General features: G+C 35.8%; 1 protein-coding gene across 2 annotated transcripts in view; it reads left to right on the top strand.

Moving 5' to 3' along the window:
• SGCZ (sarcoglycan zeta) overlaps positions 1 to 24,345 on the top strand; it is a 199,226-nt gene that overhangs the window by 68,081 nt on the left and 106,800 nt on the right. For both annotated transcript variants that reach the window (XM_035539598.1, XM_035539589.1), the window contains exon 2: positions 13,170 to 13,271. In XM_035539598.1, coding sequence (XP_035395491.1) covers positions 13,170 to 13,271 — 102 coding nt within the window. The remainder of the gene's footprint in view (positions 1 to 13,169; positions 13,272 to 24,345) is intronic.

The raw sequence follows: 24,345 nt of genomic DNA, 5'->3' as shown, positions 1-24,345 counted from the left end.
TGTATGTATTCTCAAATTGCCTGTTTGCACAATATTAATCACATTGATTCCAGTACTCAACTAATTCTTCAACAAAAGGGGAAAAAACAAACAAAAAAAAAATATGGGTAATGTTAGTTATGCAGACAAAGAACAAGTACTTTGTGTTTTTGCAATTTTGTCAGTGTTTCACCGCTCGTTGAGACAGTGATTTTATTATATTACTGAAACAGTTTAGGCAAAACATTTGTGTAGGGTCTTAAACCAACTAAGTGTACATGCATTTTGGTGATCAATGAAATAGGCAATAAATGTGGAAACTGACATCATATAATAAATACAATAATACTGTTTGTATTCAAAGGCTATGTTAGGACAAATTATGATTCTTAACGTAGCTAAAAGGGCAATCACTGAAATTTAACTCAGAGATACTATACTCTTCATCCCTTAAAAGCTTCCTTTGTTGTCATTGTTTTTAATTTTTTCTTATTTTTTTTTTTAGTTAAAAGCTGTCTGGGAAAATATGCAGAGATATGCAAAAATATGCACTTTGATTTTTGTAAGATAGTGTTTGAAAACAATTTCCAATTCTCTAGAAATAAGCTCAGTAAAACATAAACATGATTTTTTTTTTCTGCAGAAAAATATCATAATGCCAATCGATTCTACTGGGTCATTTATTTATTTTTAGTATGTGTGTCTTAGATACTTGCACCATGGGCTTAAAAGAGGCTTCAATGCATTTTGTACAAAGGTTTCAACAAAAAAGGCACAAATCCAGTTCTGCAGCTTGTGAAGATATGTACTTTTTTTAATAGTCTTTGCATGGAAATCTTAAAATAATTGTAGACAATGACAGGAAGAGATTTCCAAAAGCTACTTGTTTTGCCTCTGCTACAATATGGCTTTAACTGTTCATCATTCTTCAGAGATGTGTATCCAAAAAGTTCATAAAAATCTTCATGGATAGGTATTACAAAACCATGCAAAATCTTTCTGTTCTAGTTCTTAGAGTCAAAATGCTCTACTAATAACAACCTGATTCTCAGTTTCCTCAGTTTAGGTTCATTGTTTATTATCTAATTATCAGTGGACACAAAGAAAGTGTTTTCATATTTTAAGATTATTATTGTGTGTGCCTCTTTAATTTCTCTTCTCGAGTGTGAACAACACCATCAAGTTTTAACATGTTTAACATGTAACTGCATTTTCCATTGTTGTGTCTCTTTCATTGCTTTGCACCTCACTGATCTCATGGGCATCTTCTAGCTGCCTACAAATTATTTTATTATCTACTCTGGTATAGATTTCACGGTATTTTAAGAGTTCAAAGTAAGTTGATCCTTTTGCCATTATTTTGTCTTCTAAAAGATAGATACCAATTCTGCCTTTCTAGTTTTCACCTTTGCAGTTTGCTCTCATCCATCCTTTACAAAGACTTTGTGCATGTATACTGCGTAACTGGGAGACACAGTAAAAACTAATGTGGTAAAATATGACTGGCTCAGTAGAAAATAGCAATTTGTGCAAGGGACCCAACAGCTACAATATAGGTATGCATATTTGTTTATTATTAATTTGGTCTCCTGAACCAAACATCCCTGATACACATGTAGTTCAAAGATAGTCAAAAGAAAGCTATCTTACAAACTCTTCCTTTTAGGATTGTAGGCTGCTCGATGTTGATTCAGCAAGCTCCAGAGCATCTGCTCATCCATTTTGTGGAGATGATAGTAGCACAACGGTGTTCTCATGCCTTCAGTGATTCTGGCATCTCAGATCTTTATTTCTATGAAGAAGAGGCAAGGTAGATGAGAGAGGATATTGCACGGTTTGGATGGATGGAAATGAAAATTCCTGGGGAAGACTGTCAGGAGATGGAGAATTTACAGAAGCAAGAGAGCATAGCTGAAACCCTTGACTATGAGCTGTCACTATGGCTGCTGATGCGATGAAGTTGAATCTTCTGTGAGACTAAATAAGTTGATTCTGCCATTGGGAAGGAAAGATGGAAAATGGTGTCAGTATTTATTTAAAAAAAAAAAAAAAAAGATGAGAATTCAGAAAAGTACTGATGAAAGGATATAGTAGTAGAAAGAGGAAAAAGAAAAGTATATTGAACTATAGCTGGTCTTTGTGTAATACAAAGGAATTAAATCAGTGAGGAGCTGGGAGCATCTACGTGAGCTGTCTACTGAGCTCGAGACCTTTGGTATTTCAAGTAGTACGAGAAGCAGAAGAACATGCGAGTTCTCTGTGGTTTGAGAGTATTCTGATGGTGCATGTGCACTTGTTACTTGCTGTGGGACTTGCTTGTGCTGCAGATCACGCATTGATTGGGACCTTTCTGTTCCTTTTAGAGACTGTTGCTGCACTTTGAACAGAACTTCTGGTTTAATTTCGTCCAAAAGGAATTCCCTTCACATGCAGAAAAACTGTCCCACAGTCTGAGCCAACATGGAGTAAGTGGGGAAATGAGGGATTGCCGCACTCGACTGCTTTGAGCTATGTCAGTATTGTAGACACGTTAGCTAATCATTTATGGCTTGCAGATTTTGGCTACCACAGGATAAAATTCAGTTTACTCAGCTCATTTGAAAATACCTAGCTTATACAAGTATTCTTAAACACTTTCATCCCTTCAGCCCTTCCCCTGCAGGATCTTAATCTTTATCGTTTTATCAAAGGTGCTCCAATTAAAACAGGGAACCAATTATGTTGACCTTTTGACAGAAGGAGAAAATTGAAAAAGAAAAGGGAAAAAAAATCAAAAATGTTGATATTCTTGGGTATTTATAAGGAGCTTTTCTTCTCGTTTGGGTAAATGGGTTCATTAAGGAGCTACCATTCTAATTCCTTTTTCCCCTTAGGCAAGTCTCCCAGGAGATCTTCTGAGAGTTCTCTTACTGAAGTTTGCCTTCTTGAAATAGATTGCCTTTAGTTTGAGTTATTTTCTACCTAATCTAACTTCCAAGAATTCTGTCCTTTTGTGAGCAATCTCAAATACATTACCTCTTAATCTTCACTTTCTTAGCTGTTTCTTTTCTATTAATTAGGGACTGGTTCAGTACCTCGTTGTTCTTTTCATGGAAGTGTTTCAGGAGTTTCTTGATCAGGCTGTCTACTGCTTTATTTGGAAACAGTGTCAATATCCTATATTGTCACTGAGGACAATAGTGCTCTGGACTACTTTTCACATATATTTATCATCCATTTGGTCCTTCCGGTCTGGGAGGGAAATTATAAAGTCACACTAAAATTGACATATTTTTTTTTATAATTATTATTATTTATAACCATTTGCAGTCTTTTAAAGGCAGGAAGACGGAACTTATGATCTGAACCTCAGAACAAAGGCATTCATCCAAGCTCCCTTACTGCTTGTTCTCAACAAGATGAATAATATGAATTTGAATTCTTGAATCTACTTCTCTCCATAGATTTTTTTATTATTTCTGTTATTAAAAATGAGGTGCATTAATTAATAATCAGATGGCTGGTGAATATTAATATAGTTGAGTTTTAAATATAGTTAGACTTCAGAGAAGGACAGTAGGTAGTTGTGGTTCTCATTATTCATGGTGTGGCTGCTTTTTCGCCAGTGCTGGGGTAGGTTCCTCATTTGTTTTTAGTGACAGGCTGCTTCCCTAATCAGCTGCTTCTCTGGAGGGTGTCCAGTTTGTTCTCCGTGACTGGTACCTCTGCATTCCCTTCCAGCTGGCTGCGTTCTTTTTCACTGGAGATCTTCGTGCCTGGCACATTACTGATGTCCTTTTGATCATTTGGGATTCTTGGCTTCATCATTTTGCTTATAGATCTCCTACCAGTTTCCTAAAGTATATTTGCAGGGATTGTTTCATTCCTGGTATCTGTTTTTAGGAGTGCATAGGTCTATGTTCCTTCAGAGCATAGACTGTGGGTTCAGTCTGGCTTCCAGGTTCCTGTATGGACACAGCTTCAGATAGTCACTCTGTATCCACCCAGTGTCCTTATAGCTAACCACTGAGAAAGATATAATGACAGTGATAACTCTGATGCTGTGCTTTTAAAGGACTGAATTGTGGTACTAAACTATGCTTCTTACTATGCTTCTTATGCCTTCTCCAGTCATTCTCTTAAATTGCCCTGTTACAAAAGTCAGTGGGATGCTGAACTGTTAATTCACAGATACGTAGCTTTCATGGTCCTTCAGTGATCAGGAGTTTAGCCATACCACAGGAAGTTTGTGATGCATGAGAATGCACTATAATCCCTCAAAATGAGGCAGTAATTTATGTATTTATTTATTGACTTGTCTTGAAATTATTTTCTTTACAGGACTTCCCCCACTTGGCACCAGAGTTGATAGCTCAGCATGGCAAAAAACTTTGAGAAGCTATTTGCAAGGATATGTGGTAGATCTGTTGATTGTTGTGGGTATAATACATTTCAAAAAAAAAAAAAAAAGGTAGCGTTAGTTGTGATTTTTAATACTTTTGTATTAAAGAGAAGAACTTGAAGCTATCAGTTATGAGTGTTCTCATGAGCAGGCGGTTAGATAAAAGGAAAGTTATTTTCAAGCAACTTTGTGGCATTTATTGCACTTTCATTTCCTTTGCCCTGATAGCAAGAGATGGATCTCTGCAGCAAGCTACTTTGCTCTTAGTCTCATTTATTTTATTGAGCGTATCAGTAGAGCAAGGTGTTGCGTGTTGAAAGATGTGTGGTAGATGTTTTGGAAAATATGCAGTATTTGTATTGGAATACAAAGTATTGTTTATAAACTTAGACACTACGAAGATTGCAATGTTAGATAGTTATATTTCTTGAAAAGTAAAATTCTGAAACTGCCAAATTTATGCAACATTTTTTTTCTCACTGAAAAATAAATTCTGCAATGATAGTAAAAGGTTGTTTAGCCTGACTTGAAAATTGATTACTTCTGATTGCTTTTTTCTATATTGTGAGTGAAGAAGCAGTATAATAGCTACTACTTACTGATTTTTTTTTTACTTTTTTTTTTTTCCAACAAGAAAAGCATACTTGATGAACATAAGTGCCAGTCCAGGGAATTACTGAAGGATGTGCTGGACTATAGGCACTTTGATACCTTAGCTGTATTTGCACATAAGTTCATTGTAATTTAGGCTTATGCTTAAGTAGTTTCTGAAGAAAAAGAATACAGAGTAACAGTACAAGAAAATTATCTAAGATAACACAGGGTAAGAAAGGACCTTTTGGATCATTTCACCTAGCTGATACCTTAAGGAATGCTGAGATGAATGCATCCTCTTAACATTGTTAAATTGTATCTTAAAATTTCTGAGGTGGCTTACCTAGCTATTCTCAACAGATGGATTTCTTTGGGTTCTACAATCTGAATCAGAGAATATTTTAAATCTAGGTCTAAGATCTACAGACAAGACTCCTAACTTGAAAGGTTTATCTTAAAATAGTACTCAGTCTCTTCTGCTGAAGCCACATGGATTTTCTGGTAAAATTGAAAGTTCTGTTGAGATTAAAAAAAAAAAAAAAAATCATGGTATTAATGGTATGGACTTGTGAAATTACTTCTTTATTTTCCAATAAAATTGTCATTATTTATGCAAGCTGGATTGTCAGCTGAGAAGAAGGCAATCATTAGATTAATGTGGTATCTACATTTATCGTTTCTAGTTGAGTCAAGCTAAGGAGAAAAAACAAGTTGGCCTTATGAGATACAGGGTAAATACTCTGAGTACAAAAAGGAGTTGTTTTCCAGTGGGTTTGTGAAATACAATCTTCCAATTCATTCATTCTGATAGAAGGTATCTGATTCCAAAAACATCATAAATCAATAATAGAACAATATTGCAAAAAAAAACAGGTATGCTGGAATAAATATGTGAGGTAATGGTTCTCTGCTTAGCTACATTAAGTTCCTATGTTCATATGCTGTGGTTGTTCTGGTTGTTTTATTCTACTAAAACGTGGATGAACTAAAGGCAGATGGAGCAACAGGAGGCATTAAGGCTGAAAAGGACATACAAGGAGCTGCAATGGACCTTGATTATTTAGTCTAAGCAATAATCTGAAGGGTTAAATAGAAGTAAAGTGGTTGCATTACAGCATTGGAGGCTCAGGTTATGGGTTAAGAAAATATTTCAAAACGCAAAGATAGCTTAGAAAGTACAATATACCTAATATATATATATATATATAAATATATATATAAATATATAAAAATATACCTAAAATACCTAAAGAAGGTATACAATCTGTCTTTAAGGAAAAGAAAAAAAGAAAACCCAAGCCATTATTTCAGGAGTAGTTAAGGTATAGTTGATTTTTCAGTAGTGCAAGACAGTAATAGCCTTTTGCAAAACCTTTCAGCTAAGTCCACTACTTAATTCAGTACATGATTTGTAATGTTCTGAATGGGAATAAATGCTGCTGAAAAGGTTACTGAATGTCCTTTCTTTCTTTGCTGCCCCAATTCTTCCAGTTCTGTGATGCACAGTCCAGAATTGTTTGGAAGCTACGTAAGTGGAAGTGAAACGAACTAAACATGTACTAGGGATGGGTGAATATTTTGTCATAGCTTTGTTTCATAGAAAACAAGGTTGAAATACTTAGTTTAAAAAAAAAAAATCTTTGCAAGAAACAGTATTCTTTAGTTATAAATCAAAATATATAGATGTTGAGGAACTGGCTCATTCTCTAAGTTCAGTTGCCTTGAATGATTATTCTTTTCTTCTGATTAGCCAGTCTCTTTTGAAACAGTTCTGAAGTATTTTTAGGTTTAAATGAGCATGAGCACATTTGAGTTTGAGTAAACATGAGTTTAGTGGCACAAATGTTGAAAGTTTGCTTGTGTCAGACGGCGAAAGGGCAAGTGCAAAAATAAGAAACCCATGAGATTCCATCAATACACAATCTGTTTTGTGTATGTGACTGAATTGTAATGCATTTCCACCCAAACCATACATTATATTTTTAGTTCTCAAGTTATCATTAGTTTACTATCAGTCTAGCATTAGCTTAGTGTAAGGTCTGGAATATAAGAGAAGAGTAAGTGCTAAAAATCCTTTGTAGAGACTCCTAGAGAAGTGCAAGAGCCTCTGGTCTAGCATTTTAATTGTAAGCCTCATGCATACAAACAAACTTTAGGAGTGTACAAATTTCAAATTGTTTCATAAAAGTAAATGTTTGTCAACAAAGATGACCTCTATTATGCAAATAGCACATTTGTTTATTGTCCTCCAATGTCAGCATGCTAGGCAATGTGTAGCTTTTCATTGCTGTTTCTGAAGTCAAGCAACCACTTAGTTGAGAGAAAAAAAGGAAGAAAAAAAAAAGGATAATATGTGATTACACTTTCAGTATGACTAAATTAGCTTCTTCAGGATATGGTGTTGAAATTACAACCAAGCCTCAAAGGCATGGAAGGAGGCTGAATAACTGTGCAATTTATGTAGACTAAATAAACACATGCATACACACACATCCAATAATTTATTATTAGTCTAATTAAACCATTAGCAGTCTTGTCAAAACAGTATTAGTCCAGCTAGAGTAATACCCAAAACATGCAATTATTAAAGCTTGTTCACAGTAATACAATTAAAACTGACACCCACTTCTGCTATCCAGTCCTTATGCTGGTGTTTGGTTCACCCTTCCTGTGTATAGTAATGAGTCATTCTCATTCTTCAGCAGAAGCAGTATGGTGTTGGTGGTGGGGCTTTCTTCCACCTTGCCCTTGGGTCCATCTTCTATTTCTACATTTGCTGACATAATTCAATTGCTTCATTATTTTTGGTTTTATTTTTTTCTATAGTGCTCAATAAACTGTGTTTTAGCCAAGTGATGAACTACTCAGCTCACTGGGATTGGTACAGTTTAAATATGTTTTCCAGATTGGAAGTTAGTTTAAAATGATTTATAGTATATATATTACTTGAACAACTTCATACGTAGAAAGGAAGAGGGAAAAGATGACAAGTAGAGGAAATAATGCTTCCGGATTTACCACATCTCAGTGTTTACCTCTGGAAGAAAGACAGACCTTCTTCATCTGTTTTATGTTCCCAGCCCATTTGCCTACCTTTACCTAGTTTCTGGTGTTCTGTAACCAACTCTACATAGTCCTGAAACCTTTCTAGCTCTTACTTGCTAATTTTGCCAGTGATTACAGTGGGAAAACAAACAACCAAACAAAAATGCCATTCCCTGACCCTATTTTATGCTTCTATTCTATCTACATAATTTTAAGGAGTGCACAGCGTTTTCCGACTTGTTAAAGATTGATGCTATGAGTTTGAGTTGGGATGGAAATGGCTTTATGTTAGTCTGACTACAGATTAGCTCAATCATAGAATTTTCATTTTGGTGACAGAGCTGTGCTGGCTACGGGAGTCATTGAGAAAATTGTTTCATTTCACTGCTGTCTTCATGGGTTTGCAGCAGTGTGTGGGAACACCACAAAACACCAGACCCTTCGTGTTACTTTTCACTTCAGCGGTATTACTTCACTTCAGCTGCAAGTGAAGATAAAAGGGTTAGGAGTTTCAAAGCCAAAAGAGCTGCAAAATGAGATGACATTCCATGTCAGCCTTAGATGATTAAAAGGTTTTGGGTGATTTGGGGCTTTTTAATACTTTGCCTATTTTGGAAAATAGTTTAGATGGCATAAAAATCTTGGTAGACTCATTCTGGCACGTTGACGTAACAAAACATTAAAGAAAATAATAAAACAGAGAATATGCTTCCAAATAAAGAAAAGAATGTTTCATGTCCAAAAGTTTTAGCGATGTTGGCTTTCTGCTTTGCTTTTTGTTTGTTTGTCTTTTATACTGATCGGTCTAGACTTCACATCCTTCTCACCACATAGTTTCTATCAAAACTATTAGATTCTACTTGATTTTCAACAGGCCTGAAAATCTTAAATACTCGAAATGTTGGATGCATAGAGGGAGAAAAATGGCATCATTAGATCCTATATTTCTCTGTATTCTTTAAGAACATACAGTTCATAATGTATTGTTAAAAAAAAAATGTAGGAAGATTGTACCTTAATCTGGAATACACTGTGAGGACAGATCATGGGGATTTCTGTCTTTTTCATATGATATCAAAGGACACATTAATGTACAAAAGAAAAGTGACATAGCTATCCAGGCCAGAGAATAAAATCAACTTTTTTAGCAAGTGAGATGCATTTGATCCTATTAACTGGTCTAGAGAGGTGTTTTCTATTCGTATAAGCACATATAGACTTTTATTTTCAAGTTTACTTTCATAACTGAAGAATCCAGGCTGTGCTTTACATGGTTAAAAATCATAAGGGCACCATCTATTCAGGATATTCTATTTCCACTTAGGTTGCATAGTAGTCTGACTTTTATTCCTTTTTAACAGCTTTTCCAGTTAAAATCTCATTGTCAGTACTGCCTTCCCACAGATTGTATAGGTTTTTTTCCTCAGTCAATATGTATCCCTCAAACATTGTTGCACTGTACTGTAGTAATTTCTTCCTCAACTCTTCCTGGATGATATCTACTCCTGGCTGTCATTTACACAGTCTTGGTTATTATTTTCAGCAGATGGATGAAGACAGATATTTCCATCAATCCAGGTTTTTGCCATTCCAGTGTTTTTTCCCGGATATTTTGCTATCAGTTTACAGTTACTGACATTCACAGTTACCTTTCCTTGCAAGCTAGGAAAATCCCCTCTGTTTTCACTGCTGATGCCTCCACCCTTTTTCTGTTTGTTTTTTTGTTTGTTTGTTACAGGAATGTAGCTGACTATATTTTTTCTTTATACATCCATGTCCATGCCCAAACAGCAAATTTACTCCAGCTGGAATTGTGCTCCAGCTCTGTTTATGGAATACAGCCTTTTGTGTGTGTGTGAACACAATACAAATAATTTTCTTTGTCATCTTCCTCCTAATCTTTCATGTTTCTCTTCCGTTTTATCCACAACGTGTCTGCTAGTGTCCTTATCTTCCCAGTTATCCCCATCATGCTGTCTGCCCCTCCACATTATCTGTTTTTTGCACCATCACAGCAAATCCAGTTTTCTTTTTCCCCTTTCAGTATCTCACTGTTTACAATGTTTCAGCCACCTTTCTTATAATCTCACCCTCTTTTTTTTCTTTTTCCTATTTGCATAACACATTCATACACTTAATGTTCATCTGTGCTATTTCATAGCACTGCAACCATAACATCTAGATTCCTTCTCAAATTTAGCCTCCTCCTGCAAGCATTGAACATGTATTAATTTGTTAGGACTTTGGGTTTAAGTACTTTGTTTAAATACTATACCTTTTTTTACCCTTTCTCCATGTTTTGTGCAGTGCTTCCCTCTTTAGACTGTGAGCTTTTGGAGACAGAATCTGGATTTAAAAGATCTCTACATTATGAGAGTCCTTTGGTGCCTACTGACTATCCGTTTCATTTGAGATGCATGATAAATTACTACCGGAGGGTCTATCAGAACTCTGTTCTTGACTCAATGAGAGTTTTAATTCCTTAACTGCAGTATCACACTCTCCTACTTGTTCTCTCCAAGCCAGGAATATTGAATTCTCTGATCTTTAGTAGTAGTATTTTGTGCCTGGCAGTTACAGACATTCTACATAACCAGATGTAGTAACATATTGAATTTGACTTTTACGTTATAAAATGTGTTTATATCTGAATCAATAAATCGGTATCTATTTCATTCTGAGTATATATTCACTGCCAAACATGTAACATGATTGTTGTCTTTTCTCAGGTTACTTTATCCTATTACTATTTTGTATGCTATTCCTATAGCACATATAAAAAAAATGGGATTGTTGAAATTTGGAATTAATGGGCATTAGTGCGGATTGTGCATGGAAAAGCAATGTATGATATCTTTACCTTACTTTCTTCTCAGAAAAAGCCACCACTGTTTCATATCCCACTCTGTTATAAAAACTCAGGTATTTGTAAGCTTCCTACATAAAATCATTTTTATAGAGATCTCTTATTTTATTTTATTTTTTTAAGCCAAAAAAGCATCTTTTTTTTTTTTAACTATCATTTCTTTAAGGAGCATTATTTGATAATTTAGTTGTCATAGTTTGATACAATAGCATTTTTGCCAACAAAAGTAAAGCAGTTCTTGGCTTAACATAATCTTTAGCAAAGCTTATAATTGATTATACGGACTCTTGGAGCTAAATTTCTGCTAAGTTTAAATTTTTCTGCTAAACATTTGCTAAATTTCTCTTGGTACCACAACAGTTTAACAAGTACATTCTGTAGCCTTAGCAGTAGCTTTTGTTATTCTATATTTTGTTTACTTTGGAAAGTTCTATTTATTTTATTACTCGGCTAGTTTCTGGCTGTGTAGTCGGACATATAGGCTCATGCTTTCATAACTGACATGTGAAGGCATGATTTCTGAAAGTATGTTCTTTACATATCTATCATAGCTTGCAAAATAGTCTCACGCTCTGTCCTCATTGTGTTTGGGAAATTATATCAGCTGAATTGCATTGCATAAAATGCAAATTATTTCTTCTCTTAAAGTACTAACATCAGAGTTCTACTTCAGATACTGTGGTATCTATCAAATACCTGCCATGTTGGCATCATTATTTGCTTTAGACAGGGAATAGCTATAGTGGCTACAGTATCTTTGAAAAGTATAAATGTGTTTAATTCAGTGCCCTCTTACAGCTTCAGCTATAGCAGCTGGGGACACTGCCATCCGTCTGCGTAGGACCACCCAGCAGGTGGAGGTTACTAGTTTCGCAATTCAGCCAGCAGTGCAGAAATGCAAGTTCTCACTGTTCTGCTGCAATAGAGCTAGTAATTTCTTCTAAGCATTTAATCAGCAATTAGGTTACTTTTGCTAATTTTGCACTTAAGTAGATCAAGTTGAATTCCACTGGCTGCACATCTTCTGTCAGGAATATAGTAATAGACCTCTAGAGATAATAAGTTTTGAATCTCTCAGTGTGCAAAGTGATCCTGTCCCTAAGTACCAAGCAAGTTTCATTGCTTGTCCAGTAAGAATATGCTATTCTTATATGTATATATTTTAGTAAGCGTTGGATCATTTAGTTGCCTTGTTTCATCCAGCCTTTTGCAGTAGCCCTTTTTTAATTTCCATCTAGATCAAAACAAACAGCATTTTGAAGTTCTTTTCACCAGCAACACACTTTTAGTAATCATGTTTACTAAATAAAAGCTACTAATAAAAAGAAACCTTTTTCTTTCTTCCTCCAGGATATTTTCTTGTGTACATTTTTTCAAAGTATAGCAACGACATAGTGTTTTTCTAATACTACACTACATATAATCAATTGCTTTAGGAAATACTACATTCAGTCTTAAAAATAATCAATTGCTTTGCTTAGAAGATGTAATTCAAAATCTAGCTTAACCTCCACAATAAAGGTCACTTATGATCTACTTTTGTACCCTTGCATTAGGTCCAGCCAAGGAATAATGTGTGCAGTTCACCGCCAGGGTGCACAGTTAAATACCACAGTACTAGGTGAAGCTTTGCCAGTAAGTCATTTTGTCTTGCTCCTGTCAAAATGAACAGGAGGACTGGGGACAGTGGAAACTTGAGCAGAAACTGACTTCACGTGAACTTTTTCATAGGCCCATTGAAATTCCGTTCCTAGACACAGGATGGTAGTGTTTCAGAAAAGCAAAAGAAATACATTGTAGAGAGAGAGTTCAGAGTATTTTTGTACGGCAAATCTTCAGAGGTCCAAAAACATAATAATAAAGGGGTAATCTTATATTGGACTAGACTTTTGTGTATAATTGTATCTGTCTCCATTTTACTCAAAACTGGTTGCCTGGACTCTCTAGGTGTCTTCAGTCATACTTGAGTTTGCCAGCATCACAACCCTTGCTATGCTTTGGCTATTAATCATGAAAAAGCATTTATTTTCATGAAAAATGTGCTTCTGGGTCATTGTTTGATGATAAAATAAAACTTAGACCTTTCATTATTGTTTTTTCCATTTTTGTAAATCTGACAGTCCTTCCTGTTATCATATGGCTGTACAAGTTTACTCTTCTGTATTTTGTGGGAGTTCCCTTTCACTTCACCATTTGTATTCTAGCACTCATTACTTTATATTAGGTCAGATACTGTATTCCTTTTACCTTGTTCTGGATAAGGTTATTTCATAAAGTGAAATGTATATATATTATTGATTGTAGGATGGAATGGGAAATTTGAGAGTCACTAAAAAAGGAATACGACTTGAAGGAATATCTGAATTTCTACTTCCACTATACGTGAAAGAAATCAATTCCCGAAAGGTAGGTGGTTTTTTTTTTTTCTTTTTTCCCCCCTTAATTTACAACTAATATAAATGAGTCTCTTCAGCCGCAAACTACAAAGTTTCACTCTTACACCTCCTAAATTAGTGATCAGTAGATGTTTGCTTTGAGAATACCTTAACAGTGAAAACTTCCTTCATGTCAAAACCATTTTTTCCCCTGTAACCTTGCCTGCCTGAATAAAAGAAATGCCTTATCCTTAAGAAATGAGACTTAAAGACTGTATATGTTATACTTGAAATGACCATGGCATTGTGAATGGAGCATTTGACTCTTCATCTGACGTGAAGTCAAGAAATACAAGATTGCTTGTGTGCGCAAAATATAGTGAAATAATGAAGGATTAGCTAGGGTGATTTTCCCTCCCTCCCCAGTTAAGTACAAGCAATCTTGTTAAGCTGTATAACATCTCTATCATATAATTTTTCAAAGCAAACCATTTTTAATATTGTTTAAATGCAATTGTTTTATCATTTAGCACCAGGGTATTACAGAGGAAAAAAGAGAATCAAAATATTATGCATTCAGAAATTCAGTGTAGTTCATTTTGACTGAGTAGTTTGGACTCATTTGTGCTGTATATATAACATCTCCAATGCAGTAAAAGTAATTTTGAAATAATCAAAATCTCTTAAATTCTTTTTACCATACAAATGTTAATCTGTGATCAGAGAGGAATGTTACAATGGTTTTCAGTCAACCAGGTGCAAAGAACTTTAATATGCATAGAGCAAAAGTTGACAAGAATGAAAACATATTTACCCTAAGTGTCTTTATGGAAAATTCTTCCTTTAGAATTTGTTGATATCTGTCTTCTGTGTGTATAAGAAATGTCTCAAGTACATTCATAAATGAGATCATGAGTTTCCCATCTCTCTTAATTAGTTCATTCTCACGTTAATAGATGTGTGAGATGAATGGCAAGTCTCTTGGTCCTTTTTTTTTCTATAAAACTACTATCTTTCAATATTTAACAGAGAAGCAATATTGTTCTAGGTAATGAAAAAATCTTTAATATTTAATTAGTGTATTCCCCAATGATGTTGAATTTTGATCGCTTTTTAAACATATGTTCTTTGACTTTTCAACTCACCATACATCCAATCTGTTGCAAAATCTTGTGTATAATGTTTATATTACAGTAGCAGCTAAAAATATTCATTACTAGCTAAGGTAAATCTATATTTAAAAAAAAATTCAATACATTTATTTCTAAATAGATGCAAATATCATACCTTTGATATTGACTAGAATGCTGCAAAAACAAATCTACTATTACCAAAACCCAACAACCAACAAAACAGTCAATGCATAAGTGCATAAATGACTTTTTAAGTAGCAAACACTTCTGCCAGGTCAATCAATAAGACCAGATTCTGCCTCCTGAAATAGGAAAGGCATCTACAAAGGGGAACTTTAGCCGTATTATTTTTTCCTAGACCACTTTGCCATGAAAAGGCACTAGTACCTCTAAAGTAATTTATATAATCTTCTAATATTTCCTTTATAGTTTTGAAGTTATAGGATTCTTTAAATCAACTAGAATATTTTGTGTCTTATCTATTTCTAAATAAATAAAATACTTTAAGGTTGCTGTTAGAGCTTCATATCAAGTACAACAGATCCTTTTAAAAGCAGGCCTAAAGCATGAGCTTGTTTAATATGAATATTCCAATCTGTAGACTTTGTGAAATCTCTGTAAAATTCCCAGGCTGTATAACCTGTATCCGCACCCTTCAGGGAAGCATACCATTTTCCTGGAGATTGCAGAATATTATTCATGGTTTGTGCTTTTTTCCTAGTTCCTTTCTACAAGTGGATGGTGTCTATTATTGTTCCATGTCCAGGACGTGAGAGTTATGATTTGGGATGTTTGCTTGCACAGGGCTTCATATTGTAGAACATTGGTTCTTAAGAAATAAAGGTGAAAATTTCTGTTTCACACAGATTCAAGTAGGGTCCTAGCTTCACTCAGAACTGCTAAAAAAATATATATATATATATATAAGAAAAATGCATGCAAATGTAAGTACTATAAAGGAGCAGAACCCAAGGTGTAACAGTAACCTAACACAAGGTCACTTTAGTCCTGTGAGGCTCATGAAAACAGATTTTAAGTGCCCTCAAAGCAACAGAGTAGATCATTAGCTAGACAAAATATTTTAACTAAAACATTTTTGGTTTTGCAGATCTACTGATACCTATCTACTAACATTAAAGCATTCATTATCTAGCTAAAAAAGTAGTATGTATGTGGACTTGGCTCTCATCTCGCAGCACTCCCAGATGCACATCCCAGCCCTTTGCAAGCTTGTTCAGTAATTCTTGTGCTAACGTTTCATTAACTTGTGGTGTATGTTAATGTGAATGGCACGAGGGAATGATGAAAACAACCCTGGAGCTCTGTTAAGCTTTAAGGCAGGGGTTTGCAGCATCTCTGCATGGCGTGTCCCCAGGTATATGGCATCTGCATGTGACATTAGCTCTTTTGTCACTTACAGAATTGAACTTGGTGCTGTAGAAATCTAAGTGTGAGCCACGTTTCTGAGCTCTCATTATAGTCAGTAGAGACCTGGTCAATACAGACAGTGGGCTCTGAAGAAAGCACCAGCTGTTAGTACTTAATTTGGGTGTGGTACGAGGGTGGGGATTGCTTCCTCTCTTCCCCCTCTTTCCATAGAAGTACTAATGATTGAAGTTTGATGCATACAGGAATTAAAATGTACCATGCAATCCAAAACACATTTAAAACTCTATATTTGCTGTCTTTTACATGCATATTTTATTTATTTTCTGAAAGGAGAATTTGCTCTTTAAGTAAATTTACTTATTTCCCTTTAAAAGAGTGGAGACAATGAACTGACATCACTCGATTAAATCCTGAGACAAGCTGTAGTGTGTTTAATAAGGTTTTTGTGGAACAGGTGTATTTCCTCTGCATCAGCAGCATGGTTTGTTGAATGCCCCACCCGAGAGCTTTGTGTAGGGCTGTCAGCCCTACAGGTCAAGGCTTCACCACTTTCCCATCACACAGTACATAGCAGAGCTAGGTGGGAAGACCAGTGATGTTATCAGCAGGATGCAGCAGAAGATGCACTACGTTGTGACTAAGAGGTATGAGCAGAGTTTTTGTGCTTATACAGGAGCTGATAAAATTTTAGTTAGCTAGATTTGGAGTTGATAAAACATGTTTACTGATAGCACAGGGTTCACTTCTGATTCTGATAGTGAACTACTTCTGATACGAGACCTGGAGCAGTCTGTTGGGTAGCTAGGCTGAACTGAGCTCTTGGTTGCCACAGTTTCGATATTAAGGGTGACTAGGTATAATACCGTAAAGCTCGCATGTGCCTACACATGTTGAAATCAGTGCTTTTGTCTGCGGCATGCCTGGATCCTGAAATAGGATTGTTTATGCAAGGTTGAATGCAAACCTGAAAGTCCTCTTTAACAAAAGAGCTGTATTGAACTTTGTATATAGGTTGAACAATTGCCTTTTGTCTCGTGAATGTTTCATTGTGTTCTGGTTTAACCCTGTCAGGCAGCTGAACTCTGCCACAACCACTCTCTCACTCCCACTCCTCAAAGGGAAAGAAAGGGAGAGAAAATATGATGAAAAGGTCTCAGGGGTTGAGGTTAGGACAGGGAGATCACTCAACAGTTATCATCATGGGCAAAACAGACTCAGCATAGGGAGAATAATATAATTTACTGCTTCTCACTAGCAGACTAGAACGCTGAGAAACTAAAAGCAAATTAAAACATGTTCCCCCATATACCTTCTTCTACCTCTTCCTCGCAAGCAGCACAGGGGAATGGGGGCTGCGGTCAGTCCCTGACGCTTCGTCTCTGCCACTTCTTCATGATCACTCTGCCCCTGCCCCACATGGGGTCCCTCCCACCTTGGGGGTCTGCAGGGCTGGTTCTCACTCCCCTCTTCCAGCTGCTCTTCTGCAGCATTTATTTTTTTTTTCCTTTCTGAAATCAGCTCTCCTGGAGGCCCAACCAGCATCAGTCACTGGCTCGGCTCTGGCCAGCAGCGGGTCCCTTTGGAGCTGGCTGGAGCTGGCTCTGATCTGACATGGGGTAGCTGCTGGGCTCTGCTCACAGAGGCCACCCCTGCAGCCCTCTGCTTCCAAACCCCTGCCAAGTAAAGTCAATGCACATTGAAATCCTGAATATTAAAGATAGATGCTAAAATAGTTGGAGTTAAGTCAACTGGAAAACAGATATGTATGAATTCTTAAAAATAAATCAATCAAAACGTATAATTTATAATATTTCTAACTTTGTGATATTATCTCCCACCATTATACAACTTTTGATTGAGAAGTAGTAATGACAACTTCATGTCTGTGGTTAACCGAATATACATTCAGGTTTTGGCTGTAGAATTTATACAGATTAGAAGACTGCTCAGAGCATGCTGTTTCCCTAACCTTGGTCCTTTTGGTTAGCCATTTCCGCTACATTTTACCACTGTGCTTTCTATGGACACCAAGAGTGTGTTTGTGTATGTCGGGTCATGAAAAAGAAAGACTGAAATATTCTACACAAAATTTCATGTTTTCACCAAAATAAATCTGTAGCTTCAAAAAATTACTTAACTGCATGTCAGAACCTGAGTTGTTAAGGGCTCATTTGATCCTGAGATGACTTCTTTATAACCCTGGAACAAGAGTACACATACTCTGTTGTTGAATTTTACTGGTTCTAGACTTCTGGTCAAATTACCAGGCTGAAAGCAGACATTAAGGCAGTGTTGTATTTTCCATTTTTATGTCTCTTGCATTGGTTTGGTGCAAAGAAACAACGCAAACTAAGTTCTAAGGTAATTAATTAGATGTATGATGTCAAATAACACACAATGCAATAACCTGAATTACTACAATATTTCTGTTCTTCAGTATTGAATTTCTTTATCATCCTGCTAATGTATCCATGCTACTGCATTTGTGAACGGAAACAATAAAAGCAGTTCATGGTGCACTCTTCAGAATGCATTCTTGGCTTCACTGATCTTTTTCATTCACACATACGGTACTTAAATGTTGAAGAAAATCAAATTTTCTCTTCATTAAATAGTCTCCCTTACAAATAAGGCAAGTAATTTATTGCCCATCAAACTAGGGGCGTACTAGTGGAGTACTGTTTGTTGGTTTGTTTTTTTTTTTTTCAATACAATTAACAAGGTTAAAAGTTGTTTCCTGAGTTTGTTTTCAACATATACCCCTAGAGAACACAATTTAATGATTTAGTTAAAAGTCATTAGAAAAAAATCTATTAAATGAGAAACATGAAATGAATATAAACTAACCAAACACACAAAACTCTGAGAACTCCCTGTATGTCTTATATTTTTAAATATTTGATTTCCTTGTAACTAAGAAAAACAAATGTTTCAACAGATATGTTGAAATTTTAGGGAGACTTCAAAGCAAAACTTTAAGGTATTCATTCTCTAGATTTTCACTCATGAATCTGAAGATCCCTATAAATATTTAGAGATTTTAATTTATTTTTTTTAAACCTGAAGCAATCTTAACAAGAGCTATTTTAATGTATCTTCATATTTTTTCCACTCTCCCTCAGTGCATAACCATTAACATTGAACTAACATTTTTGACTTCCAGCCAGCACAGAACACATACTTAAGTTTGTTTTGGGGCCTTAGATGCCTTTGCAAGAACCCTGAATTCTCTTTCTGATGTGAGAGTTAATTTCGGGTCTTTGGGCTGACGTCCTAATGGCCTCTCTTGTCCACTGAATGATGATTTTGCAACTCACATAGTGATGATGAGTACTGTAGTCACAGTAAAAGTTCCCCTTCCATATTTTGTCCAGACCTTTTATTTGACTTGAAATATTTTAACACTTATTTTCTAAGTTTTTCTTTGCTTTAGGGTACCCTGAAGGCAGTTCATTCTGGCTGTACAGAAATGCTGTTTCAGGTTAGTTTAAGAGCAAAATACTTGGTTATCAAAGGAAACCTTTCTCCTTTCAGCAGCTGGTTTTAGGCTCTCACTAATAGCTAAGTTGTTGACCTGTAGAAACCATGAATTTTCTTCCAGAGTATCCATATGCATCTTAAATGGGTGTATGTCCTGAACTGTCTTAACAGGCTATAACTAGATTTATACATACAGAAACAGTCAAGTATTTCTGATGACTGTGACTAATGAGGTGATGGCTTTATTTCAAAATGCCATATCCTAGATGAATATTTAGCAAGACATCCAGCATTTGTAAAACTTAGCTGAAATTCCATCCAGTGTGTGTCGAAGTTGAATATCAGCAAAATGATTATGAACAGGCGATCAATGTAGTTTGTAGACTAAGTACTGCTTTCCAAAAGTGTAACACATACGTGACTTATCTAAGATTCTTTAAAGTTACACAGTTGTTAGCTTCTTTCTCATTCTTTTTTATCTATGTAATTACACTAGTCATGAGTTAATATGTCCGAGTTACTGAACTTGACTGTGCTGATAGCTCAATTAGAAATACATTTTTAACTTAATTTTTTTGGCTTTACTGCAGTTGGGTTCATAGAAATCCCAAGTAAAGTGATATTTTAATAATTTTGGGGGGTATTAGAAATGCTAGAAGCCTTCTGTTCTCCAGGCTGAACAACCCCGTCTCCCTCAGCCTGTCTTCATAGGAGAGGTGCTCCAGCATTCTTTTTCTTTCCAGATTGTACAAGCCTAGACTGAAGGGAGCTCCAGATACTTTCTCACAAAAATCATGTAGAGGAGAATAATCACTTCCCTCTACCTGCTGGCTATGCTGTGTCTAATGTAGCTCAAAATGCCATTAATCTTCATTGCCACAGGTGTTCCACTAATGGTTTGTATTTAATTCGTTCACCAGCACTCCCACCCCATCTTCTCTTCAAGATCCTTTGCTATAAAGCTGCTTTGGTCCCCAGCCTGTATACATACATAAGTTATTCTATCCCCGGTACAGGACTTTGCATTTGACTCTGAGCTTCTCTCTCCAATGTGGTTACAAAGAAGCATTTTAGGAGATCGCATCAAAAGCCTTGCTGAAGCTGAGGAAAGACAATGGTCTATTGAGCCAGTCATCTTGTTACACATTTGTTTTTTCCCAAACACCTTATTTTCCTTTGCTTTGTAGTGATTTTCAGGGATCTTCTCCATAGTCTTTCCCTTAACTGAGATGAGGCTGTCTGGGCTATAGTTACCCAAGTCACCCATCTTGTTCTTCCTGAATAGGAGTCTGATATTTCTGGTTTTGCAGTCATCAGAATTATCTGCAAAACTTCAAAGATAATAGCATGTTAAACATTGATGACAAGCACCATGAGATATGCGCCTTCTGGTCTAGAGGACTAGCTAGTGTTAAGTTCAGTTTGGTTAAATTGTCAAGCTGGAAAAGATGTTCATAATCTGTTGTGAAGTCCTGCAAGGATCTTGTATTTGTTGATTTGGGGTTTCAAGAGGAGGAACAGGTTCCCCCAGCCTGTGCCCGAGCATGTTCTTCTGAAAAATCAAGGCTTTTTTTTTTTTTTTTTTTTTAAACTATATATAGCCTCTTTTCTGCTCTATCAGATGCTCTGTTGCCATGCAGTAAAAGTAGTTTGAGTCCTGCAGCCCTACTACTACTGAGATATATAGATATCAGGGAAACCCCAATTATGAGATGTTGCTGACCACCATCAAAAAACCAGAAAGATACCTAAGAATCTGCCACCAGTATGAAGTGCAATGCTTGTTTCTGCAGTTAAATGTCACATATCTCTGATAAAATCTGAAATCCTCACCCTTTCTTTTTTTTTTTTTTTTGATACCTACTCTTAAGCATTGCCCTTGGGATCACGCACCTGTCACTGAAAATAAAGTCATTATTATGGCATAAAGGGCTCCTTAACTCATTTTGGCTCTCAACATGATGTAGTTCCAATGTACTGAAAACGCAGTGTCAGTTTATTGGCTATGAACAAGATATAAGGGTTTCTTTAATCACAAGCTTTGCCAAGGGACAAGTCACTCATATTTGTTGGTGGTCTCTGTAGGGACTGCCACTCTGAAATTAAGTTGGCTGTACTCACTCTTCACTGACAGCTGGTAAGACCTTCATGATTCATGATTTTGCCCTTGATTTGCTATACTTCACTGAAACCTGTCTGGGGGTCATCCAATTGTGCAAGTCTGTCTTTTGAACACATCATTCTTTCATGTCAGCCTGGACTCCTCTTTTTATTACTGTGATTTGTTGTTCATTGAAGGAGAATGTCTGCTTGTTATACTGAAAATTCTGATTTAATATTACCCGAGCTCTTTATTTTCATTGATTACAACTCATGAATAAAGTCAAGAGTGACTGTATCTACCAAATTGTATACCACCTTGAAGAACTGAGTTTGATTTGGGAGCAATTCTTCAGACAGAAGTGGGAAGTTAATTAAGTAGAAACTGTTGCTTTTTGTTTGTTTGTTTTTCTTGGTGGTGTTATTGTTTTCGGTATCAATTGCATCTTCAGTTTTAAAGTACTTCCTTGGTGTAATGAATCTATGTTCCACTGGGGAAAATTTCACTGAAACTGCGATATTTCAGTTTGGTGATCATCATATCCTGTATCTGATCCTAACAGTCATTCAAACTGATTTTGCTTTGAGCTGTTTTAACTCTGTAGGGCTTCTGAAACTGAGAAATGACTTCTTGGTTGTTTTTTGTTGTTGTTGTCATGTGTTTCCCCCCTCTACCACCCCCCCCCCCAAAAAAAAAAAAAACTTCAAAGTAATAACATTGGAATTTACAGAGGCTAAGCAATTCCTTAAAAATAATTCATATTTAAAATAAAGTACAATTAGTATTTCCATAGACAGTATTATCCAAACTAGGAATATAAAAAGCAGATGTCTTGTAAAAGACTGGAAAAGAAGAAAAAATACATCTTTATCTCTTTATGCAAGTATTTATGCATGTTTCTAGGGGGACACAATATTTATCCTTCCCATGTAATTTTGTAAACTTCAGGTAAGCCTTTTTTTGCTCCTCTGCAGAAACCCTAGAGCTATAGATGCCCAGATGATTTAAAAAAATAAAAAATAAAAAAATAAAAGGCGGGGGGGAAATAGATGTTAGGGGAAAAAACATCCTTGTAAGCCATTAAGTACAAAGTACATAATTTATTTCCCTCAAAATACTGCCATCTGTTAGCCCTGGTGTGGGGACTACTGAATTTCTTACAAGTCATGCTGTGCCCTTATTTGTAGTCTTTTGGTATGCAAAGACAAATTTTTTCCAAAGATCATTGTAAGCAGTGTGCTTTTAAAGTTAGGAGGAGACTTAACTCACATTCAAAGACTTGGTGTGTTAACAACAAAGCGCTCTGAAATAAAACTGTGCATCTAATACTGTTGGGAGCTGTCAGCATGGAGTTATGAAGGAGAAATCATACCTGACCAACCTGACAGCTTCCTACAACAAGCTTTCTACAGCAATGAGTGTGGTGGATGAGAACAGTTAATGTTGATTATATTGCCTTTAACAAGGCTTTTGACCCTGTCTCCTATCACATCCTCTAGGGATGAAGTACACATCAAATAAGAGGACAGCGAGGGAGGCTGGAAACTGAATTGCTGAGCTTGAAATGTTGTGCTTAGTGGCACAAAGCTCAAATGGAGGCCAGTCACTTGTGGTGTACTCCTGGCGTTGATACTGGGGCCAGCAGTGTTTAACGTCTTCATTAATGACCTGGACCTGGAACATTTTCTGTTGAGAAATACAATGTATTCTGCTATACTGCCCACTACATGATAATAGAGAAAATTAATGAGTATTCAGAAGTTTAAGATGGAGGAAATGAGAATGTGTCTTACCTTGACTACTTGTAGTGAAATTCTGAGTACAAGTTATAGTATAATCATCACATCTACTTTGACATTCCCTGATTAGGACACTGTTCCTCTCTTACAGGAATGAAGTGCTTTTTCCTCCGCAGCCTCTGATAGCTGACTACTACTGGCAGACATCACAAGAATGGTGTTTATAATACTGTCTATCTCCTGGAGAGAGCTTTTTGTTTTCTCACTATTCAGTGAGAACCAAGTTGTTTTTTACTGCTTTCAAAATCTACAAGATTCATTCATTTTCCTGTTTTGTTTTTTTTTTCTTTTTTTTCCCCTACATATGAGTGGGCACATCTTATATATTTATGCGCAATGCTTTAAAATTACTGGTCAGTCTTAAGAATTGGAGCCTTTATTCAAGATACTAAGTGTGCTTTTTGAGTTTATACTATACAATCTTTTCTTGTAATAAGAAACAGATCATGGTATAAACCTCCAGTTTCTGAAACAACTTGTCACCAGCAATGAAATTTTCTGCTTTGAGAATGCTCTTACAGAGTATATTTGTTTATTTTTTACTATTCCATGAAGGAGGTTCCCATCCATCTCATACTGTGATTTAAACTTCAGACTCCTTCTATATTTCTGAAATCCCTACCTCGATGACTTGTTTTTTTTTGTTTTGTGTTTTAACGTTGCCAAATCAATTTCTCAGAAAAACTGTTAAGCTGCCATCCATTTTAGGAAGCAGTGTGACTGCAGCATTACCTATAAAGAGGGAGTATCAAATTAAAATAATGTATGGAAGATAAATAAGTACAAGTACTACTTTTTTTTTTTTTTTTTAAAAAAAGTAATAAAGAATTACTAAAATATTTGCAGGTACAACTAACATTTTAAATCAAAAATTATTGTTTCCCGTTTTCCTTATGGTAGGCAGTGCAAGAAATATAGCAGTAATAGCAGTATGTTGTTAATTCAATCCATCTTTAAAAAAAAAAAAAAGTTGATGGAGTAATAATTTTTCTTTTTAGATGTAAAATATGTATGTCCCACTTTTCACCATCTTATGCGTTATGCCTTGAAATCTTTTCTAAGATTGTTACTCAAAAGCAGTTCTGAATTTATTATTTAAGTAAAATGGAAGCGCTGGTTACTTCAGAAGAGGTATAGTGTTTTGACAGTGCCCTGCATCCAGAAGAGATAACAAATAGTACTAAGATTACTTGAAAATATTAC

Source organism: Cygnus atratus, chromosome 4, assembly GCF_013377495.2.
Source record: "Cygnus atratus isolate AKBS03 ecotype Queensland, Australia chromosome 4, CAtr_DNAZoo_HiC_assembly, whole genome shotgun sequence".
NCBI classification, from domain to species: Eukaryota; Metazoa; Chordata; class Aves; order Anseriformes; family Anatidae; genus Cygnus; species Cygnus atratus.
The sequence above is the reverse complement of the archived record's forward strand: the minus strand, read 5'-3'. Positions and strand labels throughout refer to the sequence as shown.